General features: G+C 55.0%; 1 protein-coding gene across 1 annotated transcript in view; it reads right to left on the bottom strand.

Annotated features, from left to right (window-relative positions):
- Positions 1-10,341: 10,341 nt before the first annotated feature.
- Positions 10,342-25,146, bottom strand: part of HS3ST6 (heparan sulfate-glucosamine 3-sulfotransferase 6) — a 40,450-nt gene continuing 25,645 nt past the window's right edge. Inside the window, exon 2 of the mRNA XM_074885899.1 lies at positions 10,342-11,355. Coding sequence (XP_074742000.1) covers positions 10,737-11,355 — 619 coding nt within the window. The 3' untranslated portion in view covers positions 10,342-10,736. The remainder of the gene's footprint in view (positions 11,356-25,146) is intronic.

Below are 25,146 nucleotides of genomic sequence, written 5' to 3'. Positions count from 1 at the left end.
CCAGAGCAGTTCACAGGGGAGCAGCAGAACTGTGCAGACCTACAGATCAAGAGCGGATTTTGTGCACGGGTCCTCTTGTGCTGCCTGCCTGGGTGACCCTGCACACGCAGCTGCTGTAGCACCTTTGGTGGCACCTGCAGCATCCCCACACCCTCTGCTAACACAGGGGCCTTGCACCTTGCAGTATCCCCCCACTCTGATGCGTGACAGCAGCGACAAGGCTGTTGCAGTAACATCTCCAGCGATGTTGCGAGCTCTGGCCTTGCTGATCCCAGTTCATCTCAGGGCAGCATTTCTGAGCAGGGTGGTACATAGCGCAGCACAAAAGGGTGCTTTCATCAGCTCTGCAAATTTTTACCCTGGGGCTTGCGTGATACCCTGCCGGCCTCTCACCAGGGCACAGCTCCTTCCAATTTAGCTGGTCGCTACCCAAAGAGGGTGAGCACAGTCCGAGACACCCCAGAGACCAAAGTGGGATCCCCGACTCCAGACAGCAGAAGCTGTCAGATAGCTCTGCCACCGGTCAAGCTCCTGCTTTGCATCACTGCCTGCACACACCAGGGCCTTTTACCTTCCCCCAAAATATCCTCTCTTGCTGCACAGGCAGCAGACACCCGGTGGCCCCATCTCTCAGCTCACCCTCGAGCTCAGCACCTACTGCTTTCCACCACCAAGGAACCTTTCACAGCCCCAAGAAGCTACAACATCTTCCACCTCCTGCAAAATGCCCCAACTCACTGCCAGGGCTGAAGGCACAAGTCCTCACTGCTGGAGATGCCCCCATACACCCAGCATCAGTGGGGTGGGGGGACCAGCACCCACTCTGCTCCCCAGCACCACAGTTACTGAGCAGAGTCACTTCACCTTGGCCCACTCCCTGGGTAGGAGCTGGTTGCCAAGCTCAGACTTGAATCTAGCGATAGACTTTTGTGCTTTGGCTCACAGATCCTGAAAACAAGAGCTTTAATCATTGCTTGCTTTTATGCACCGAGAGCCAACATTTTCTTGTTAAATACAGTAAGTGATCAGTGCTCGCAGTGAAGAACATTTCAATGACTGCTTGTGTGGGTAATTATTTCAGGCTTGCCTCTCTTCCCCTCTTGAGAAAAATTACGGAATGTGGAAATTATTGCGAAGCCTCTCCAGACTTGGAATGTTTTCTGCCGGTTACAGGCGCTTGCTCTGGGCAGTGTTTCAGCCTGTGCCTACATTTTGCTGCCCAGTTGTGCACCATCCCACTCACCGATGGGCGCCTGGCCCTGGGCACGCTGTGCCAGGATCACATCCTCCACAGGCAGGTACCCGACTGGCCTTTAGCTCAGACAAATCTAAATAACCCCGATACCAGTCCTAAATGTGACAGGACTCTGCTGTGCCAACCGTGGGGTAAGCCTGTCCTCCCCTTGCCCGAGCACAGCACATCAGCACACAGCAGCCAAGCCCAGAAAATGTTGATTTTATATTTTTTCCCCACTTCTGTGTCCCCGAGTGGCAACCATGGATCCGTGCTTGGGAGCCCTGGCTGTGCCACAGCCCTGGCCCAGGGCAGGACCCCTTTTCTCCCAGCACTTCTCATCCAGTCTTCTCTAATACTACACTATTAAAGTTGCCTTTTAGCTTTTATTGGGATTTTTTCCAAAGGTAAGAGCACTGCAGAAGCAGAGGGAGCCCCAGCCCTAACCATGTCATAGGAGTTGACAGTGGGGAACTTCAACCTGGGAGTGCTGCAGTGAGGCCGGGGTGCGCAGAGAAAGAGGGGGAGGAGGATGGTGCTCAGCCATCCCATCCTCAGCCTCAAATTCAATGAAGGGACTGCAGTGATGGTGCCTGCTCCAGCAGTCAGGGGATATTTTGCTGAAAAAGGGGGATTTTTCCCTTTCTAAGCAAAACACCCTCAGCCCACTCACAGCTGGGTTTGCATCACCTCCTCTGCAAATGCAGCTCCTGGCTGAAACCTCGGCAGGAGGAGAACGAAAAACCCCAGACAGGGGACAACACTCAGTTTGTACTCATTTCTAGAGAAAGGTTTAGGGTTACAGAGAAACGCACAAAAGTGGTTTTTAACACAGGCAGCTCTGCACACAGCATGCTCCGCGGCAGGGTTTGGCACCCACGGATTTCCGCTGAGCCTGGAAACACTGGGAAAGCCCATGGGGGAGCGGAGGGAATAACCTCCATCTGCAAACACACCGCCTGCCCTCTCAAAACAGCTCTGGCCTTGGCGAGGAAGGGCAATGGAGCACCGTCTGCCCAAACCCCTCCTCCCCTGCTACCAGAAGCTTAAACCTAATGCAAGAGGAGAGGCAGGGCTGGGGGTACACCTGCAGACCACCCGACTAATACCAGCCTCCTGCATCATTACAGCACATCGTGATGTCCCGGTGCGATGCTGATTCCTGGGGCAGGTTCCTCCCTTTCATCACACGGATAAATCTCCTGGCAAAGCGGGGACGGCGCATCACAGCACGCACCCATCCCACCCTCATGGTGGCAGCTCCCCTCTCACCTCCAAGAGGATTTTGTACAAGGTAATTTTGGCAGTGCTGCATGGGATGGAGGAGTAAAGGCTCCAGGAGGATTTGGGGGAGCAAATGAAACTTAAAAGGCAGAACAAGTCCCCACGTAGTTTCAGCATAAACACCTCTGTGCAGGTTTATGTCCAAAGCAAAGTCTAACCCCAGCTAGCAGGTGGGCGAATGCTTCCACTCTGAAGCTCATTTCTGCAAGTTGATTGCAGCAGGAGAAATGGGACAGAACCATTAGCTCCAGCAGATGCCTCATGGCACCCCCATCACCCCCCCTGCAGCTGTGAGCAGGAAGGGCTGGACAGCACAGCTGGATGTGGCACCCCACGGGGGAAACAACATGAGAATTGCAGCAGAAAGGGCCCCCGCCATAACTTCTTCCCACTGCAACTAGAGCAAGGTCAGAGCAGAAACCTTTCAGGGTGGACGTTAACATAGGGCTGCATCGCCATGAGTAAAACCTGCTGTGAAGGAAGACTTGAAGGCAGCACAATCCTGCCCAGCACCCAGGCACGAGGGCAGGAGACGTGCAGGGCAAATCTGAGCACTATCAGCAGCGAAAGCAGTCGTGTCCTGTGGCAAGCACAGCTCCACGGCACCAAACCGAAAGCAGCCAGGCACAAACAAGTACCCGAGGGGGAGCAACCGTCTTCGGAGAATATTCCCACCCTCAGCTGGGTGTGAAGTAGCTCCGCAGCACCAGCTCAGCCGCACGCACATGATGGTCGCTCCAGGCCGACCCTTCTCTAACTCAGATGGGTTTATGTGTTTGTTTGTTTGTTTTTTTTTTTCCTAGGGCAGTACAAAAAGCATCAGTGCAGCCACAGGTACAGCACAGAGCAGCAGTGTTTACCCACTTCGATGAGAGAATATTCACGTACCTTCACCATGCCAGACAGGCACTCCTGCACTTCAGGTGTAGCCTTGACCTCCTGTACCTGTCCCCAGACCTCCCCACAACCCAGCCACAGCCCCAGGGCTGGTTCCTGGCACCAGTACCCACCCCAGAGCTGGATCTGGCACTCCCAATCCAGCGCTTGCATGCTGTGTGTGACACCACGCCGTCCCCTCCCAGCGCCTGGCGATGCCACCAGCTTCTCCCACAAACCACTCTGGGTGCTGCAGAAGCTGCGTTAAAGATACTTGGGTGTTGCAATCAGGTCAGAGAAATGGGCTTCTTCCCTGCCTCACCCCTCTCTGAGTGCAGAGGTCTCCCCATCCTCTCCACCCGGGCATGGCCCTGTTTTTCTCTGCCCCATTTTTTGGAAGGTGTGGGGGACTGGGAGCAGTGGGGTGGGGACCTGTCACCCACACACAGGGCCAACAGGAAGGGAGTCATTCCCAAGGAGCATTGCTTCTAAACCACTCCAATATGGCAAGGCAATGTTAACCAGCTGGGAAAACGCTTTAAAGACCCTTAATTAAAGGCTGGCTGTTGCACAAGCCCCTTTCCCACCCCCACCAGAAGCGTTTCCCAGTTTCCCGGCCTCTCCCCCGCTGCCCTCCATCCCTCGCACTTTCTTTCCCGCTGGCATCTGCTGCGGCTGCTGCGGGGTGTCTCCAGCAATCAGCCCCTGCTGTCAGATGGAAGTTTGCACTCATAGCAAAAGGAAAAAAAGTGCAAAATTCTCTCCCTGTTGACTTTCAGGCGTGGTTGGAGGCAGCAGCTGCCTGTGTGGATGGTGGTGCTGGGGCAAAGCCAGTATGGCCATGCCAGTCTCATCCTGCCCGGACACTGGGAGCATCAACTTCATCATCTGGCCGTGGTCTGCACCATCCCTCACCAGCCATGGTAAATTGGGAGAAACGGGCTGAATCAAACCATCTAGAGTCATCACTTACCTCCACGCTGGCCCTCATGTAATGAACTGTGGCATCACTTGGTGTCCCACCATGAGCCAGCCCCAAAGGCTCAGGCCATCCCCCTCTTCCTCCCACCAGCTTTGTGTGCCCGTGGCCCCCGGGGAAGGGGTGGTGGTGGCAGTGCCCCATCCCACACGCCTCCCTCTACCCCGCACACATGGGAAGCAATGGGGGGGTACACGATTAAGGCCTGGGGCTCGCCTCCCGCCAGGGAAAAGCTTGCCAGAAAGGCACCAATTTATTCTTTCTATTGATATAAATTGATTAATTATGGGAGGCAATGTGTTGCTGTTTCTAATCAAAGAAATAAATCAGAGCTCTCGCGTTAGCCGAGGGAAGCGCTCAGCCTGCGCGAGGGTGCACAGCCCGACGGGGCGGCTCTGCCTCAGCCAGGATCCAGCCCCCTCGCACGACCAGAATCTCAGCTCTTGGAGTGGGAAAAAGGGTGCTGCAAGCAAAGGAGGCATTCTTCTTCCTGACCACATATGTCACAAATCCCACGCGCAGCAGCACCCCTGCAAGCCCACGCACCCATGGCACCACCAGCAGGATGGAGACGACCCCGAGCACCCAGAAGGAACAGGGTGACCAGAGCATTTTAAAATGCTGCTGCAACTGAGTTAAACCTGCACAGGAGGAGGCTGAGACTGACACCCCTCCTCCTTCGGAAACCACATCTGAATGCCCAGGCAAGACTTAAAATCTGAATGGAGAAGCAGCTTGCATTTTCAAAACAGTTTAAAGAATACTTTTTTTTTTTTTACACTAAGAAATGCAAATAAACTCAGCAGAGCTGGTTTCCTCCCAGCAGCCACACCACTTGCACATCTTTCACATTTGCTCTCGGGAGCCACAGGGTTTGGAGGCGGCAGGGGGGACCTGGGGCAGTGGCAGGGTGGGGATCAGGGCTGGGGGATCCAGCCTGCAGTGGGACCCCCGGGGACACCCTCGCAGTGGGGACATGCCAGCAGTGTGCCCTCTCCCAGTTTGGACAGGCACTAATCCCAGCAGGCAGCTCACAACTAAATCAAGTGGTTAATTATTTCAGTAAGTAACTATTTTCCTAAAAGCACCTTACTGCCTGCTCACAGGCTTCCAGAGGGGCTGAGCACATGGGCTGCGCTCATCTCACCCCAATTCCAGTTAAACCAGTGAATAACCTCACCCAGCATCAGGGCACAGATGAACCAAGGCAGCCCAGCTTGCTCCCACGTTAGACACAGGCCCTGCATACTTCGTTTTCTTTGTTACGTTCGTGTACCCCGGCGCTGCCTACACCTGATGTGGTTATTTGTGCCCACACGTGGGATCCAGCCCACACTCCACACAACTTGGAAGCCACCACCGGGCACCTGGTTGCAATTACAGCGGTCTCTCCCCCAGCGTGGCCCTTGGCTTGTCTATTAGGGAATATGGCACAAGTTTGTTCTGCGTATTGAGATCATGTCAAGATCAAAACCAGAGCAGGAACCAGCAGAGTTGGCAGCCCTGGGTGCCACTCAAGGACTGTGTGTGGTGCCGGGGGGGTTCGTGGGAAGGCAGGGCACTGCGAGGGGACACTCATGTCCCTCCCAGGAGCTCTCCTCCATGCCAGCCCAGAAGGGAGGCCACCACAGTGCGCCCTGCAGCAAGAAGCATCACAGCCCTGGACATCCTGAAGCAGGGCACACGGCAGAGGTTTGCAGGTGATGCTGAACCCCCCGTGGCTCATTTCACCAGGAAGCAGAGCCATGTCCTGCGGGGACAGCCCCAGCCCCTCTTGCTGCCCCACTCCCACAGAGCCCCCAGGCCCCCATCGTGCCCCAAAGAAGCACCAGTGGCCCGAAGGTAAGCACTCATGCGCCCAGGGAGATGCAGGACTGCACCATGGGACAGACAACACTCCTCTTGGAGACCCCAGGCACAACACTGGAAACTTTAGGGTGCACCAGCACCCACAGACACCCCCTGAGCACACAGCCATGCTGCTCCATCCCCAAACACCAGGCTGTCCCTACAGCCCCCCAAAGCAGCACAAAGGATGCCCAACATCCCTGGCAGAAGCCCCCCCTTACCAGCCAGCTCCTGCTCCTGCTCCCCAAGCCAGGACAGCCCTCTGCTCCCTCCACACCTGTGGCAGGTCCTGCAGGGAGGATCCAGTCCCCCCACCCTCCCTGCATTTATAACCCACAGGTGCCCCACGGCCCCGGCAGCACGAATCCCACCTGGGACTGTGGCAGAATGGGGACAGATGGGGCATTTTCAGGGAAAAGCATGGCTCTCCCTGTTACAGGTTATAAAACATTCCCAGGGCACATCAAAATGTGTATAATGTATAATTGTAAATCAGCCCTGCTGCTCTCCTGCAGCTCCAGGCCTACACAATAGCAGGGAAGTTTTAATTTCTTCCTTTTGAGCTTTTTTTTTCCCCTATTTTTGTTCTTTCCCTTCTGCCCTCCTAAATTTGGAATAAAAGAAAAAGGAGTAAATACAAATTTTTGAAAGCTCTTGCAACCGTGCTCTTCCTGGTTTATGGAGCAGTTGGGATGGAGGGGGAGGCCCAGGGCACAAAGGAACCACAACACTTTGGATAGCTGGATTTTCAAAACGAAAATGGGGTTAGAAATGGAGACCTTGGTTAACTGCAACGGGGATGAAAACTTCATTTCACACTTGGCAGTGAAGCTGGATCTCCATCACCCTCTTGCTCTGGCACTTCCCCCATTTAACCTGGTGCCCCAAAGGCATTTCTGCAGCTCTGGCAGCGTGGGACATCTTGCCACCATCCTCTGAGCAAGCAGACGTGGGCAAGTCACTGCCCAAACTCTCGTGGGAGCTCACTTGGAAACGCTTCCTTGAGGAAGCACCAGCGTTGGGTAGATAGAGGTTGGGTGCTCGCCTGAGTTTTTAAGCACATTCTCCCAGCACCTGCTGTCCTGGGGGAAAACATCACCTTCCAGGTTTCTGGATTTTTAGCAATCACAGATAGACACAATGAAGGGAAAAAGTCATAAAATCAGGCACGTGGGACTGTGTCCCCTCCCCAGCCCGCCCCAGCAGTGCGTCATAGCAGGCAGACAGAAGACATGAACACAGTGCAGCAGCATCTTTTCATAACTTTATTTCAAGAGGTCTTGTGCAGAAAGATACAGCGGTGATGCCTGTCCCTGAGCCTCCACGGGAGTTGTCGGGGCGTATTTCTGAAGGATCCCTGACCCCGTGGCACTTCCCGCGCAGGGACCGCAGCATGCTGGAGGGAGCGGCCGGTGGTCCCCGGTAGTGCCACTTCCCTGCAGCATTGTGGGGTCCCACTGGGTGAGACCCCCTGGCTCCTGCCTGAGCCTGGCAGTAGCAGCCCCAAAGCCGAGGTCCACGGGCCGATATCGCTGATTACAAGACACCACAAAGGGGGTTTGAGCTTAGATTTCCCTAAGAACCCGCTGCTTGTTATCAGGGAAAAGGCTCCTAAATAAGCTCCACCAAAGCACATACAACAAAGAGGCAAAGTTTCTTTAGTAGCCCTTGGCTCTTGGTGACACGCACAAGAGCCTCTGCCGAGGTGCGACCTGTCACCTTCAGTAAATCAGCTGCTGACTTTTCTTAAATCTCCTTTTCTAATTAGGGGCCCATCCTGCAGGCCAAGGGAACCCACCCGACCCTGGGGAATGAAACATCCCGGTGGAGAACTGCTGGGTGAGCCCACTGAATTTCAAGCAGTCGCTGCTCGAGCGATGCCCCCCCTTCCCAAATCCCAGCCCATCCCTCACATGCCGACTCGCTTCTTGAGCCGAAACCCCCATGACGCTGGTGGACTCCCACCACAGGACAGCGCCAGTGGGACGTGGGTGCTGCAGGTGACCGGGGAGTGACGCGGTGCAGATCCTGGCAGAGCCACCGGCCCAGCCGCCATCCCGCACCGAGCAGCTTCAGCTGGAAGCGCATCGCTCCGCTGGGGCTCTTGAAAACAATAGAAACGACCCAAAACGCTGCTGTGGTGGACATAAGACTGTGCTTGAGCTCAGAGCAAGAGCCGGGAGATTTCATCCGGGCACCTTCCCCCTTCCTACCCAAAGCCACTTTTATTGTCTTGATCTAATGAAGTGCAGACTTCACCTGGACAGACCCATAAGTGGCTCCTCTCGGAGGCAATGAATACAAATACTTGACCTCATGAGCTGCGGGGCAGCAATTAGTTTAAGCAGGGGGTTTGTGTAACACTTCAAAAGTCTTAATCCGTGCGGTCAGCCCTGGCACAGTATTTGCCAGAACCTATTGAGTAGTCTTAATGAGTCTGCAAAGCAAGCTTTCAATACATTTTGGGTCGCTTCAGATGCTTTAAATGGCATAGTCTATATGGTATTGTGCGGCTTTAGAAAGGCCCGGGCTTTAAAAAAGTATGGCTCCCTTTCACAGGGCAGACAGAAACCATCTTTAGAGCCGGGACCCTTAACGTTTTGCATATCAATATGGCTGGGGCTGAATGCAGTCACTCAGCTGAGAAATAGGATCACTATCAGCGTTTCCAGGCTTTCACAGGCACTTGGGAAACTTTAAAGCCCTTCGTGGAGAATAATTTGGTCGAATGTCGTGGCTGGAAACAAAACCTAAACAAGCAGAGCGCAGTCCATCATGCGGAGCTGCCAGCGAGAATGACAACAGGCTCCAGCCGCTCCGACATCCAACCCCCAGCGGGTCGGTGGCCGGGACACTTGCAGTCCCGGGGGGACACAGCCGGGGGGACCCCGCACTGAGCACAGAGTCCCACCTGGTGACGGCCGCATGGCTCGGAGTGCTCTGGGGTTTTAACCAGCAGAAAACCAGCCCTGATTTTGTCTCTTCTTACTATTCTTTTACAATGTCCCAGTTTCTTAATACTGGCCATAAAGGCCCAAGCTCTGGCACCACACCGGTGTCATCTGCGTCTGTCCCCAGCACCCCTCACACAGGCAGGGACCCACACCACAACGCCCCGCTCCCCGCACAGAAACAGGCAACTGTTTGCATTTAACTCCAACATCACGTTAAGCCCGTCCCCACACATGTCACTTGTCCCAGCAGCGACCGAGCCCAGGGGCTGAACTGGACAAAGGTGCCGAAGCTCAGCTACAGCTCAGCACATCGGTGCAGAAAATACGTGTCACCTCCAAGGGGCATGAAGGAGGTGCCAGCGGCCAGGATGTGGGGAGAGCTGTGCAGGGTAAAGCACAACGTGCTGGTGTAAAACCGCCCTGGAGCTGGGAGGAAAGGGGCTGGGGCCTGTCGTGCACCCCAGGAGAAGGGGTACCTGCTGCCTCCATCGCCCCCAGACAGCAGCAGCGAGGAGGGGAGGACACGCCTGGTGGGACGGTCAGCTTTGCATGATGGAAGAAACCGAGGTCAAAACATATTTGCAAACAATGCAGGGCCTGAGGGCCCTTGAAAACATATAATTAGCTCATTAAAGAGACAAATACAAGTCACTAATAAGATATGAGAGGTTAATTAAATGTTTTCCCCATCTTTAATTAAGGGAAAACTAGTTAATTCAGATTAAACTAATTTCTGCAGCCTCCCATGATGGCCCTCTACGGCTGCAGACTCGAAAATCTATTGAGATTATTGAACTGAAAGGTCAGAGTTTGGGGCTTTTGTCTGCTGTGCTTGGGTGAATTCAGGGGAAGCAGGGATTTTCATCCCAAGGGTTACAAATGCCCTGCTTTATCATCTGGGTTACTCAAAGAACATAAGAAGGTATGTGATATGCAACTCCCTCTCCCTAACCCCGGACCTGGCATTTATTCAAAACTACTGCCGTTAATTGTTTTTCTTAACTAGGACATTCCTGCAGACTATTTTCTGTCTGCAAAACATACCCCACGCTTGGGGTCTGCGGCTCGGACGGCCTCACCCACCGCCCCACAGCAGCCGCTGCCTGTGCTCAGCACCGGAATTTGATTTAGCAAAAACCCACCGGCCGCACAGCCCAGAGACCAACTGGTTTCCAAAGCTTTTATTGTGGATGGCAGAGCCGATGTCCCCACGCACACACGCACCCGTCCACGTGCTCACACGCTCCCACTCACCACCCAGAACACTCACGGTTAATACAGATTAGCAAGAATTTATGTGGAAGAATATTTAATCTGGTCAGGGAGGGGAGAGGGGTCACCTGTGGTTTTATTTCTTAAATATTTCTCTCTACTCCAGAAGGGTCCGTTTCTCACCAGAAAAGGTCTGATATAAATTAGAACGAAGGGAGGAGGTTGCTGGTGGGGCGGCCACGGGCATCCCTGGACCACGGCAGCCCCGAGTATCCCTGGACCATGGTCCTGGCTCTGCACACTGCTGGGCAGGCCAGGTCCCAGCTCGGCAGCGTGCCCTGTGGATGGCTCAGTCCCACCCAAAGTCCTGCCCCGTCATCTGATAAAACTTCATGTTGAAGGGTCTGTAAAACTCCCGCAGGCGTTGGACCACCTGCACGTCGATTTTGGGGTGCGGCCGCCCCTTGGATTTCCCCAGGCAGCGGGGCTTGCTGCCACCCTCCGGCTTCTTCAGGCAGGGAAAGCCCTTGGTCTCATTAAAATAGAAATGTTTGTCCGTCACCACCCTCTTGAGACCCAGAAAGTCCTGGACACGGCCCATCTCCCCGGCTGGGTCGCTGACAAGCCTCTCCCCACTAACGAAGAGGAATTTGGAGAGAGGGAAGTACTGCAGCCAGTTGTCCAGGTGCTTGGCATAGATCCCGATCCTCACCGCGCTCCAGCTCGTGTCAATCAGTCCCGTGCTGACGTTTTTGAAGGCCAGGGCCTGGAAGCTGGGGATGGCGGGGTTTTTGGAGAGCGTCTGCGTGTAGTCCGAGATGGCGCGGGTGACAGGGTTACGCACCACCACGATCAGCTTCGTGTCCCGGGACATGTTGTAGATGCGCCGGGGAGCCTCCTTGGTGACGAAGTAGCTGGGGGTCTTCTCCATCGTGATCTGCCCCTCCAGCGTCCGTGGCATCAGGCTCCTGGGGAGAGAAAGGGACACAGTCAGGGCTCACACAAGGCACAGCTGCTCTGACCTGATGCCGTGATGGGGACGAGCAGGAGCAAACCCCAAAACTCGGCCAGAAACGCCCAGAGGCTCCCCAACTGCAACTGCCCCTCTCCTTTCCCTCCTGCCAGCCAGGGACGCTGCCTTGTCACACCCCACTGGCCACCTCCTCATCTTCAAAAGCCTCCCTAGGAGTCCCCCTGCCCAGGTCTTTCCTTCCCTCACCTCATCTCAGCCTCCCCTTCATCCCTGCCAGGGTCTGTCCCAGGGAAGGGGCTCCCTGTCACTCTGCCCCACAAGCAACACCATCCAGAGGGTACTTGCAGGCTGTTGGTCCACCTCAGAGGTCCCCCACAACCCCCTTCCCAACCCTGGGAATCCCTCCTGCCCACTCCTCCTCCACCCTAGTGAGTTTCAGTGGTGGCGACCGGTCTCTTGGCATGAAGGTTTTGGGATGGGGCTGGTTTTTGACCCAGCCTCTGACCGATTACAGTTACTGGATGTGCTGACAGGCCACGTGGGGTTGCAAAGAAGAAAGAGGTAAATGTGCACCCACGGGGTAAACCCAAGCGGCGGCTGGGGACGGAGATGCCCACCAAGGCTCCCACGTCCTCTGCCTTCAGACAGCAAGCAGTTAAGGCCAGAAAAAGACTGTTTCCTTTTTAAAAAAAAGGCAGAAAACCTCTCAGGGCCCAGTCATTGTGCTGTGTAAAATTCACTGCCCTGATTGTTCCCTTGTGCACTTTAATGAGGCATTAATTGCCAGAGAAATTACCCAGGCATGTCACCCTGTGAGGAGAGCCAGGGGCTGCAGAACGGGTGACCCCTGCCACCAGCACAGGCACCTGCCCCAGAGCCCCTCACGTCCCCCAGAGCCCCTCACGTCCCCCTTCTTGGGAGCAGACATATCCCCTCTGGTCGTCCTGGTGAAGAAGGGACTTGGTTTCCCCCAACAGCAGAACACCCTGAGCCAAGACCGCGGGGCCAGCCAGGAGGCAGCTCATGGGCCCAGAGGGGCTCCCTGACACACAGTGCCACCCCGACCTGCTGCTGCTCCCCACGGTTCCCCTTGCTGACAGATGTGTCAGGGGACCGGCGCTCTGCTGCTGCATCCCAGCCACATCCCACCAGCTCCCTCCCACGGCATCCGCACGGGAGCCCTCGCCAACAGGCCCCACACGGACGCAGAGATGGAGCTCACTCTTCGGGGGGGCTCATCTGGGATTGAAACAGCTTCATCTCCTCTGTGCTGTCACAAGCTGTGCTCCCCATCCCCTCCATCATGCTCGGGGTGACGTGCATCCTCCCCCTTCCCAGCCACGTAAAACAGAGGAGTCTCCTGCTGAAAGCCCTGGGCTGGAAACTCATTCTGCTCGGAGCACAGCAGCGTTCTGCCCTGGTGCCAGGGGCTCAGCCCTGCTGTCCACCCAACCTGGGAGGCTGTCCTTGCACCAGGTCTGTCCCGAGCAGGAGGCTGCTTTCCCACAGGGAGGGGATGTGAAGCTTTCAGAGCGTTGCTTAATACCAAAGGAAATGACCAAACCACTTCATTAGTTCTAAAATAAAAACTACATGTCTGTGTGCACACAGAAATACATGTAATCATATACAGAATAATCCCATCCTTTGCTCCCGCCTAGGATTTAGCAGATGCAGAATACTTAACCCAGCAGGCAAGCACTGGTTTACAATGGGAAACTGAGGCACCAAGCAATGACATGGCTTGTGTAGAAGCCTCCTACATTCATCCAGCCAACAACATCCTGACACAAAATCACTTGTATGGGTCAGCAAACACACGGGGATGCAACCAGAGCTGCTCCACACCCAGAGGCATCCCAGGATGAGCTCCAGGGATCAGGAAGTCTCCTGAAAAAAGTACCAATACGCAAATCTTAACCATGACAAGGGATAAAATAAAGCACAAAAAAATCAAGTTTAACCAAGATGTTTCACTTAACTGAAAGGAGAGAGTGGACAGACTCTTTCCTGCAAGGACTCTCCATTTTGCCTGAACTTGGAAGAATTCTGATTTTAAAACTCGAGGATCCCCCTGGGGCTGCTCCACACCGTGTCCCTTGGGGCTCCCTGGAAAGGAGAGGAGCTTCCCTGGCCTGTCCCCGCACAATCTCTCCTCCCTCACCCAGGCAGGGGCAGGTTTTTTTTAACGTTGCTTGTCTGAGGCCAAGCTGACCCACTCAAGGACAGGGAGAGCTCCAAATCCCTGCTCAGGCGATCCCTGCGGGAATGCTGGCAGAGCAGGAGGATGAGGATGGACCTTCCCACGGGGCTGCGGCTGGGTCCCACAGCAGGGCCGGCTCTTGCCAGCGGCACTTTGGGGCAGGACGGGGTGTTTTAGGGGATTCCCACCCCACTGCTCAGAGTGGTGGCACTGGAGGGGGAGCTGGGTCCCCATGGCGGGAGGGGACGGGCTGAGCTGGGGCTGTGCTGTGGGGAAGGCAGGGCTCTGCCCAGCAGCATCTGTTCTTTATGTAATGGGAAAAGGCTTGAGGTTTCTGGGTTTTTTTCCCCTGGACGCAGGAAAGAACACTTTATTAAAAGCATTTGCAAGCGATGCTGAGCCCCGCACAACTCCCTCCCCCAAACAAGAGGCAAAATCCACTTGTGGCTTTTATTTTCCCCCCCTTTTCTTTCTTTTTCTTTCTTTTTCTGGACAGTGCCAGCATTTTCAGAGCCACTTCTCATCCCCAGCATCACCACCCAACAGCCTGGCCCCTCCATTTGGCACCCGGGCAGGCGGGATGCCCTTCGGGGGTACCTGCATCCTGGGGCAGCGATGGGTGCTTTCCCCAACCTCTTCAGCACCTTTCCCCCCCCACCCCAAATAACCGTGCTCACGGAGGGGCTGACTGTCGGGGTTCCCACTGGGAAGCACCTTCCGAGTTCAGGATCAAGTCCTTGCACCCCACACCCTTGCCCGGAGCCAAGGAAAAACCAACTGCACATCTCTGAACGCCACTGTTAGCACCACCTCCAACCTGCCTGGGCGCCCCTCCCCGGCCCCAGCCAAGCCAGCAAAGTATGTTTAACTCTAATTACATTCAGAAACCTGCCATAAGGTTTGCCAGGCTGCTTCTCACAGCATTTTCTGGGCAACTTGTTGAGGAATTTCTGCAGCACTTCCCCGGATACCATCGGGATTTCTGCATGGCAAAAGGGCTCATTCCTTGTGCTGCTCGGCCACCCAAAACCCTCTCTCAGCTAAAGTGGGCTTAAAACCTAAATCAATCCCTCTCCTCAACGGGCAATAAAATGTTTATTATCAAACAGTGAACGCTTGCGATGACGTGATCCTAGAGCCTGGAGAGCTCACGTTAAACCAAAACACTGCTTTTCTCAGCCTGTGCTCCCCAAAACTGGCACTGATCTGACCCAAGCTCAGGAATTCATGGTTGTGCTCAGCTTTCGTAAAACACAACGGTTTGGGTTTGCTGCAGTTGCCATTGTGGTGTTCCCGAGGACATAAACCAGAGAGAAAACCCGTGAGCCACCCCAGCAACAGCAGTGCTCTCCGAGAGCATTGACACAGCGACCACGAAGATAAGTCTGAATGCCCCAGCAAAGGTTTTGCTAAAATATTTTAATAAAAGGTATTTACTCCCCTCCTTCCTTTTTGCAGACAGACAGCAAGGACCAGGCTGAGCCCCACAGAGCTGAGGCCGTCCCTAAGGGGTCTGTGGGGCAGAGGGACCCCCAGAACCCCCCCTCACCACCCAGGACACCTGCACCCAGCATACCAGCACCTTCCCCACACTCATCCTGCTGACCGAGAGCGTCTCAGCACGCAGGAACGACACCAGCTTTAATGGAAGTCAACCACGCCATCCTAGGCTTAATTAAAATGTAATTAATTTAGAATTTTTAATAAAGCCCATGTTGGGGCAGGGATTTCCAGCTCTGTTTGCACAGGTACTACCGGAGCAGCAGCGCCCAGCTCCTGTGATGGGGTACAGAGACCTTCCCCCCCACCAGCACAGCCCCACACTTGGTCCCCCCTCCAGGGACAGCAATGGGGCAGTGACATCCCGTGCAAAACCCCCCCAAGGCTGGTCCATCAGCACCATAAGCTCTGCAAGCACTTAGATGGACCCTCAGACAGGCTCCAACACACCCACAGCTTTGTTTCTGAGGGGAATGAGAGGTGCACGACTCCCCCGTGGGCCAGACGCCGCTGACTTGGTTTGAAACCCTCGATACCACACTCAGTTAACGCGGAGCCACCGGCCGCTGGAGTCAGGGTGGTGGCGGTAGAGCTGGGTCCCAGCATCATCCTGGGACCACGCCGGGAACAGCAGCCTCCAAGCGGTTAATTGTGCCACACCTCCTCTTCCTCAGCAGCTCAATCACTCCCAGCTACTTGCAAGATAATTACGCTACTTCACATTTTCGTTAGCTCCCTAATACTTTCCCCTAAATTACCCCAGTTAATTATTGATAACTCCTGTCTCCCTCCAGATCTGGTTTAAACTGGCAAAGAGCAGACCATGCTTTTGTTATGCTCCACTTTAGCGCAAGCACTGGAAACTTTAATTAAATTTACAGTTAATTCTTACTGACCTTAGGAGAACATCTTGGGAATGCTAAGCATTGCCTACAGGTAGGCGACACTACAGTGAGGGAACACCCCATCAGCCTTGGAGGGAATTTGTATTTTAAGAGGAGACTGTGTGCCCAGACAGAAATAAAACCCTTTTTTACCTTTCAATTAAGCTGATGAATTAGATAGAAATACAACTGGCATTTGAGAGGCATCAGAAATGTGATTACCTATAGTAGAAATACTGCTTGGAGAGTGGGAACAGCAGTGCCCTGCTCCTGGGTGCACCTTGGAGGTGCACTGGGACAAAACCTTCATCCCAGTGACCCAGCACTGGTGTGACAGCGCTGTCCCACACTGGGCATTATGGGTCATAGAACCACAGAATGGGTTGGGTTAGAAGGGACCTTAAAGCCCATCTGGTCCCACCCCCCTGCCACGGGCAGAGACACCTTCCACTAGCCCAGGTTGCCCAAAGCCCCATCCAACCTGGCCTTGAACCCTTCCAGGGAGGGGGCAGCCACAACGTAAAGAAAACAGCAACACTTCTTGCTTCAAGAAAATAGCAAAATCAGGGAGAGGGATGGAAAATGCCACTAACTACTTCAAAGCCTGCCAGGAGTCATTTAGCTCATTGTTTCACCAAATTTTCCTTTCCACCCACCCCGGTGACCCATCCTCATCCTCCTCTCACCCTCAAGCTGCGGTACCCGCTCACGCGGAGGCTGTGTGATTGCTGCCGTACCATCCCGGGCTCGGCACGGGCAGCGGCCACACCCCGGGGCTGCCGTTACCAGTCACCGAGGGCCGAGCTGACGGTAACATCCCATAATTGCTCTCAGCCGAGATGCATTTCCAAGGGCTGCTGGACCTCTCCGGGATGTTCCCTCTACTACAGTCAATGGGAAATTGCAGATTACGGCTGCGCTCCCCAGGCACCCTCATTTAGATTAATTACCTCCTCTGTTGAGGTAGCAAGGTGCAATAACTTACAGCCCTGATAAAAAAGCAGAAAGCTGCATTAAATACAGATTAACAGCCATAGCAGGCAGGTAATCAAAGCAGACTTCAAAAAAACTGGGCCAACATAACTTTCTAGGGTTAATTGGTTCACGATGCCTCGACTCCGGGACGAAGGAGAACTCCTCCCAGTACCGAGCTAACACAGGGATTTTCTCAGACTGTAGACTTATTTATCAGCGAGGTTGTCCTCCGACAGGCGCATCCGTTACTTTACGCTCTCAGCTTCACATGCGGGACAGGCTCTGCCCACAATTCCCGCCCCCGCCCCCCCGAAAATGCCAGGCAGTATCTTTAGCATGTCCAAGCTGTGCCAGGAGCGTGAAGGGAGGCTCCGAAACCCCAGATAAACTGCAGATGTGGGTGATGGGTGCCACATTTGGATCAGCGCTTGCAGGTTCTATGTTATTGCTAAAAGTGGAAAAGAGGGGGGTGGGAACTCTCTCCATTATTATTGAAAAAAACCAAGCACTGATGAAAAAAGCCTCCGACAAAAGCAAGTGAAAGGCAAGGGGATTTCTGCGGGAGGGGATATGGTTGAGGGGCCAAAGAAAGTGACTCTTTCAAGGCGATAAGATGGGCGATGGGATGACGTGGGGGACAAAACCGGCCGGGACAGCCCAGCTTAGCGCCGGTGACGGCTCCGCTCACCCAGCCCAGCCCGGCTGTGTCTGGGCAGGGGGCACCCAGCGGCGTCCGGCTGCAGTTCCAGGGGACCTCCTGTCTCAAAGGCAGGGTGACAGGCTGCCCGGGACGGGGCTCAATGGGGGACAGAACCTTTTTTGTGTAAATGTAAAACAGTTTGGAACCAGGAGAGGGGGACAAGGCTTGGGACAGATTTATCCTCTCCCAGCAGACACCCAGTACCACCCGGATCTGCATATGAATCGCCCCAACAGGCTTATCTCACCCGGCGGGACAAGGCTGCCTTTGTGGCCACACAGCAGCTATGAAGTTGTTAAACTGGAACCAGTTATGTAGACTTTAAGATACCGGCCTCTTCCTTCAAAGCAGCTAAAATAGCAGCACCTTTGCTGGGAAGCAGGGCACAAAAAAGCAGCGAGGGGGATAGGATGTCAGGAGAGACAGATCCAGCCTTGTGTCCTTGATCCTGGCTCTGCCAAGGAGACCCCGGCTGCTGGGGGACATGCTGGACCCCCCATTCCCTAAAGTGGGGTGGGGGGCACGCGTGGGCATCCGTGCTTACCCCCCCACCCCAGTCCCCTCCATCACCTCCTCTTCCCAGACCAAGCACCAGGGCATCTGTTGAACCGCTGTCAAGCCGCCCGGGAGCAAATTAGGCCATGTTCCTTTTTGTTCCTAATTACTGTGATATTCCCCCTCTCCTTCCCCACTGCCCCTTCCAAGCAGGTCCTGCCAGCAGCCCCCCAGCAGGCAGAGCCCCCCAGGCGCTTTCCATCCCAGGCCTGCCTCCATTATTTTTGATTCAAAAATGTGCAAATGAGGCCACGGCTCCCAAATCAGGGCTGGCCAGGAGCTAATTGGCTTTAAGCAGGGAAACCTGAATATGCTAATGATGGCAGTAACAAGCCTGTGATGCGCCTGGAAGGGGAGCCAAGCCCTCGGCTCAACAATCAGCTGACTTGGAGACACGTCAATTAACAACAGGGAAGATAATTTATTAATGCTCCTTTGCACCCCACTGCCCTTTGCTCCTAATTACAGTTTGATACATGAAACATCCCAGAGGTTTCCCTGGTCCTGCTCCCACCCGGAGCATCCCTGCAGAGCCCCGAGCATCTCCTCCTGCCCCAGAGCAGCCTCTCACCAGGGCAATAGCCCAGGACCACGACTGGAGGGTCTCCAGCCAACGCAAAGGACCCCAGAACTCTCCCACCACCAGACCATGGGGAACAGGGTCCCTGGGCTGGGATTCAGCCAGGTCAGGTGGCAGAAGAGGCTCAGAGAAGGGAGATGTGAGGGGCTGGGTGGTGCTGCTGGCCAGGGCTGCTCCCCATGGGGTCCAAGCCCCCCCAGACCCTTCCTGAGGGGCTCCCTTGCCGGCTGCAGAGCCTGGCTGCTTCATCCTGTGAAGGGCAGGGGCTGGAAAGCAACAGGAAGGCAGCAGTGGGGTCTGTTGGGGGGCTCTGGGAAGGGCCGGGAGCCAGGGAGTTTTGTGTTTGACTTAGCATCAAGATCTGGGAGATGTGGAGCGAGGGAAAGGGGAGAAGCTGGAGCCAGCATTAGCATTTCTAATGGAGTGGCTGCTTTCACAAGTCACCCGACACCCAGTTATTAACCCTGATAAGAACCGGGGCCATCTGGAAAACCACGGCTGCTTTGCCCATCTATAAAGCCACCCAGATCCCTGTGCACCCCAAGTCCTGGAAGGAAGGCAAGAAAAAGGCCTTTCTCACCCCACCCCCAAAACACCACAGGGCAGCCGCAGCCCCCTGCACCCACTCCTGCTTCCCCACCGACCCAGACCCGCTCCCCTCCACCACCACCCGGCATTTGCATCACCATCGTGCTCATGTTTATGGCTGCGGGTTGCAATTACGGGCAGCTCAAGGCCCTGAAGGTTTTTTCCTTTGCATGGTTATTCCAGCAGGGTCGTTAAGGCCAAAGGGCTCCCGGTGAATGCACATAACGGCATCTGATTATAAGAGCAGAAACTAGAGTTAATAAGGGCAAAGCTCCTTCCCTGCTCAGGAGTGACAGCGCTGGGAGAGGCCATTTGGCCTCTGTCAGCATCCACAGGATTCATGGACAGTCCCTCCTCACCCTTCTCCATCGTGGAGCTATGATGCCTGGGGTCACCCCAAAAATGCAGAGCAGCTGAACTCCCCGTTCACGTCTGCCAGGGACCCATTGCAGCCAGAACCACAGAATCACAGAATCATCTGGGTTGGAAAAGACCTTGAAGATCATCCAGTCCAACCATGAACCTCACACTGACCGTTGAACCGCTCAGGTCCCCCCATGCTCTTGCCGAAAGTGGTTCCCCTTGGCCAAGGCACAAAGCCACGGCCACCCTGGGACCTGGAGTCATCGCCCACAGCTGCAGCAGTGCACATCGGGCACCCCACAATCCACAGGGCTGTTTTCTACCTCCAGAGCTCACCCCGAGACAGAATAACAGCAGGACGGTGCCGCCTGCAGCCCTCAACTGCAGGCGGGGGACACGAAGCAAAACCAACCTCCTGCTCCCCAGAGCAATATTTGCTTTGCAACAAGCAAAGATGTATTTTGAACAACCACTAGCGAAACAGCGACCGAACCCGCTGCTTGGGTTAAAACAGGTGAGAAACAGCTACATGAATCGCCCAAAACCCCACAGAGAGCGTGGGCTGACACGGGCCCAGCTTGGCAGGACGCTGGGCTGGGGCCAGTGGGAGGCAAGGGCAGGGGCACGCACGGCCCTCTCCATCTCTCCATCCCTCTGGCATGAAGCGCGTCTGCACAGCAGCAATTAGAAACCCTCTCCTGGGGGCTCTCTCCCCCGTATTCCCGCGTCCCGGCGGCCCCGGGGGCGTGGGGACAGCCTGTGGCAGGTGTCTTGCCTGTGACCTGGGTCAACCGAGGGCTCTGATCTCCAAATGACCCTTCCCAGCAGTGAATATGTACCCGCGCTCAAACAGCTTGCAGATGAAGGAGCAACAGACTGGAGATGATTTATTCAGGAATTAAAGGTTCAGTACCCCTTTTAAAGGCTGCGCCTCGGCACTGTCAGCCTTCATTGCACACAATTAAAGGGGTTAGCTGCCCCGGCTCGCCACGGCCCTCCTCCCTTCCAGGGGAATGAAATCAAACAAAACCAACCCCCACACACACCCCCACCAAGCCCCAGTCCGGTCCCTCCAGCGTATGGTTGGGGGGATTGCAGAAGGACTTGCAAACTCAGCGCACGAGTGGCCCTGAGCTCCAGCCCACGAAGCTGCTCCATTCTCTGCCAGGAACCAGCTCGGCTCTGCCCAGGGTGTGGGGGGGATGCAGATGTTTGGGGTTTGTCCCCACTCGCAGGAGGGGATGCTCAGGGTTGGGGTCTCTGCTCGGCTTGGTTTCACCCCTGCAAAGCCTGTTCCTGCAGCTGGGGCTTGGTGAGACACCCCTGGAGCCCTGGGCTGGGACGGGGCTGGGGGTGGTTTATGCCTCCTCCTGTTTAAGCCTCCAGAGCAAGACCCGACCCCTCCTCCGCCAGCTCAGCACCTTCAGGCTCTGAGCAGGGAAGGTGCCGGTCGCCTGTAAACTCACACCAGCACAATTCAAGCACAGCCTCGAATTTCCCTCTCACACCTGAGAGGGGAGATAAGGATAAAAATTGGCATCTTCCGGATCACTTTTCTCCCTTCTGAACTGTGAGAACTGATGTGGTGGTTTGGCTGCAGGATGGGGGGAGCATCGCTCGCGGGCGCGAGCAGCGGGAATTCAATGAAAAGCTTCCTTCCTCTTAGAAAAGAAAAAGGAAGAAATCTGCTGGCAGCAGCGACTGCTGATAATCTCTTTCCAAGGCAGTAAATTTTCCTGCAGCTACCCTGGCAAGTAATCCGGCAGATTATTACACCTTTCAGTGGAATCAGCCTTTTAAATACGTTCTCCCCTCACCATGCATCTTGTGTTTTACGACCTGACTTGCTGTCGGAGCACAAGGAAACACAAATTATGCTCTTCTGCAACCAGAGCACAGGCACCGGTGACAAATTTTATACCTCTGGTAACCGGAATGCTTGGGCGCTGCAATAAATAAGGAAAATTTGCTCTTAGAGCTGCACGGGGCTGCCAGGCTGGGGGGCTCCGTATCACTGGGGCACAACAGCCTGGGGAGAGGAAAGGACCCCCTGTCTGCTGCTGTGGGCGAGCACCCCACTAACCCAGGCAATTGCAACGCACACGCCGCTGGGACAGGCATAACACGATTAAGGCATACTTATATGCTTCTAATGGCCAGCTATTTTTTACGGACCAGTTGGCCCCAGTCTGAGCACTCCAGACAGGCAGCACGCTTCTGGCAGGCTGTTCAGATGTAAAATTTATTGCTGTTTAAAGAAAAAAAAGGAAAAAAAAAAAGCCCTGAGATCACTGTAAGTATGTCTAAGGTCTTTGTTTTCAATTACAAATAAAAAATACACATATTGGTTTTCACTAAATTATCCTCTTGATCATTCCTTGTCGATCCTCTGATCCTCTGATTGTTCTTGGTTTCCTACCTAACCGAGGAGAGCACAGGAAGGACATAAAAAGCCCACAAAACCTCATTTTTTTCAGGTTTAAAGTTACATGGCAAGCAGAAACAGGAATTCCTCCACTTCCCGATGCTTGAGTGGGCAAAAGGAAAACTAGCCTAGTTCAAAAAGTTCCTAAAAGACAAATGTGAAAGCACAAGGGCATCAAAACTGGTTTTCCCACAGCACTGTGCTCTCAGGTCACAGCATCACCCATCCCTCCGACCATCTTCTCCCTGAGCCTCGTGACTCTACCTCGTCCCACACAGCCAAACTACGGCCGGATCCTGTCTGGATGCTCCAGGGATGGAAAAGTCGTGCACCCACCGCACCCCAAGCCCCCACCTCGGCCCCTCCTCAGGCACAGGGGCTGCCCGGGCAGCCTCTGAACAAGGGACGATCCCAAGGATCCCTGTGCCCGCGGGTAGATGGTGTTTTTCTCTCCCATGGTTTAACCCCACACACAGCACAGCAGGAAAAAAAAAAAAAAAAAATTATCTATAATTTTGCAGTTGCCTGCAGGGCCTTGGGCTGCTGCACGCCAGCGCCCGCCACGCCGAGGAGCTGCGGTACTCAAATTTGAGGCAAAATCCTCCAATATTTCAAGTGCATCCATCCCCTCGCTGCCACGCGGTGCCATGTCCTGGGGGACAGTGGCTGCAGGCGGTCCCAGCCCATGAGCAGTGCCAGCCAAGCCACAAGCTCTCAGCTAAATAGCTCAGACTAATTAGCCAGGGTGAAGCGCTGGCGGCAGGACTTGCACTGCCCTCTGCGGCGATGGGTCCCTGGCATCCCTCCTTGCCTCGATCATGCAGGCGAGGGGAGCCCCAGCAGCCGGGGCAGCTCTGCCCAGTCCTTCCCAGTCCTGGGGAGGGTGCGTGGGCAGGAGCCCCACATCGGCCACCCCAGTCCCAGCCCCATTGCAGGTGCAGGAGCAGCGGGAGCCCGCGCGAGGGAAGAAGAAAGGAGGAATCCACACATGTCTGCCAGAGCGAGACCTTCCCGCTGGCCGGCGAATTGACAGCTGCTTTGATTTGATTAGCAGATGCTGACGAGGCATCGAGACAAGTCCCCAGAGCCATGAATAATTTCAGTGTCTTTCTGTTTATTTGATCTCAGTATGGGGCTGGCCGCAGCGCCTTGCCCAGCGCCAGCCCGGACCCTTGCAGAGCGATGGGGAAGGGGCTGCCGGGCTCTCCAGATGGCCACTCCGAGGCCACTGCCGGCAGGGCTGGCTGTGCCCCTCCGGCACATGCTCCGGGGAGGAGAGAGCCCTTTGCCGCGCTCTTTGCCATCCTCCACCCGCTCCTCCTGCACAGCCATCCACCAGGCTAGGGGGTGAGGAAGGGACCCCCCCCAGCAGCTTTTGGGGAAGAGATCCCCCCAGCCTCACAACTGTTAACATAACTCATTCCTACATTTTCAAGTCTTTTTTACCTTTCCTCCTCTTTTAAAGAGACAAAAATGGGAACTTTGCACTTTTTGGTTCCTGCATCAGAGCTGGGATCGGAAGCCCCACGGCCACCAGGTCCTGCAGGCACCACCAAGGGTCGGATGCTCTTTAGAAAGCAACTAATTCATTTTAGAGTAATGAATTGGCCATAAACCCCCATGGTCCGACACATAAACCCACTAAATGTTACCTCTGAACCAGCATACCCAGGCACTGCACGGGGTATTGGATCTCCCCCATGGATGAGGGGGGTCAGGGGGAAGGGAGAGCTGGTCTGGGCCCCAAACTGGGCACCCAGTGGAAGATGCTACTGGTGGAAGGGATCAAGAAAAACTCCCTCCCTGGGATGCTTAGCTCCTCTGCCCCAGCACCAGTGTGTGATGGCACATGGCCAGGGCTGAAGAAAGGGGGTCTGAGCCCAGGGCGAGAGCTGAGATTCCTCTCACGGCTCCTCCCGGGGTGGCTTCAGGAGAAAATGAGCCAGGACCACGCTCAGCAGGCGCAGCCCTTGCCATGACGCTGGTAGGGGTCTTCCTGCATCTCCCTGACCGAGGACCCCCAGGTCCTACTCCAGCAGGTAAATCAAGCAGTAAAAGCTAGGCACACAGCCCGTATTTTACACCAAGCAAAGTCAACTGCTTTAACAAAAGTAATTTTAACGCAATTCTCCTGCCCACAGCACCTTCCACATCCAGTTTAAAATGGCACTGGTTAGATCTGATGACTTAGAAATCCAAGATGTTCCCAGTGAGGCCAGAGCCCGACCCCTGCCATCAGAGTAACACCTCTCCCACCACCATGTGCCGATTCAGTGCGTGGCAAGTCCACCGACTACATTTCACGGAGGCTTCTGCAAAAATGCTTTCCCAGTCTGGCTCTCCCCTGCTGAACAAGCACCGAGTCCTGCTCAAAGCTCCGGCTTCAAACTAACCACGAGTCATTCTGAAACGCGTCCAAAACTGTCTCATTTCTACCTAAGAAAACATAAATCAGTCCTCGCTCATGAACCGGAGCCAGGTTTGAGGTCTGACACGAAGCCATGGGGATCCATCAGCACAGTTTCCAGTGACAGTTTTAAGCTCTCTTGGCTGGATCCACAAAGGTATTTGGGAACGTAAAGCTCACCAAAATCACTGGTGACTGCGCACCTCAATCCCCCTGTGAATGGGAGACCCCGGCACCGGGGTTTGGGCAGGAGGATGTCCTGGGCTGCCCGCAGTGACGGGGGACGGGAGCCAGCAGTGCCAATCCTGCCCTCGCTGCATGGTGCTGGACCAGCCCAGCTCTGCTCTGAGCAAGCAGCAGCTTCAACAAACAGCCTGAAGTGATGCATGAGCTGCAGGGTTTGGCCCAAGGGAGGAAAAACACCATATTGGTGCAATTACCTGAGTTTAGACAAACCTCCGTGGATGCCTGGGCCGGGTTCAATAGCTGGCAGAGGAGCGGCATCATCTGCAGCATCAGCTTTTGGCTGATGTGGGGACCCTCCGCGGGGCTCCCGGGGGGCTCAGGGCGGGGAGCAGATGTCCCGCAGGCCCCAGGAGCCACTGC

Source organism: Strix uralensis, chromosome 16 (assembly GCF_047716275.1).
Source record: "Strix uralensis isolate ZFMK-TIS-50842 chromosome 16, bStrUra1, whole genome shotgun sequence".
In the NCBI taxonomy this organism is placed as follows: Eukaryota; Metazoa; Chordata; class Aves; order Strigiformes; family Strigidae; genus Strix; species Strix uralensis.
Note: the sequence above shows the minus strand (reverse complement) of the source record. Positions and strands in the feature narration are given on the sequence as shown.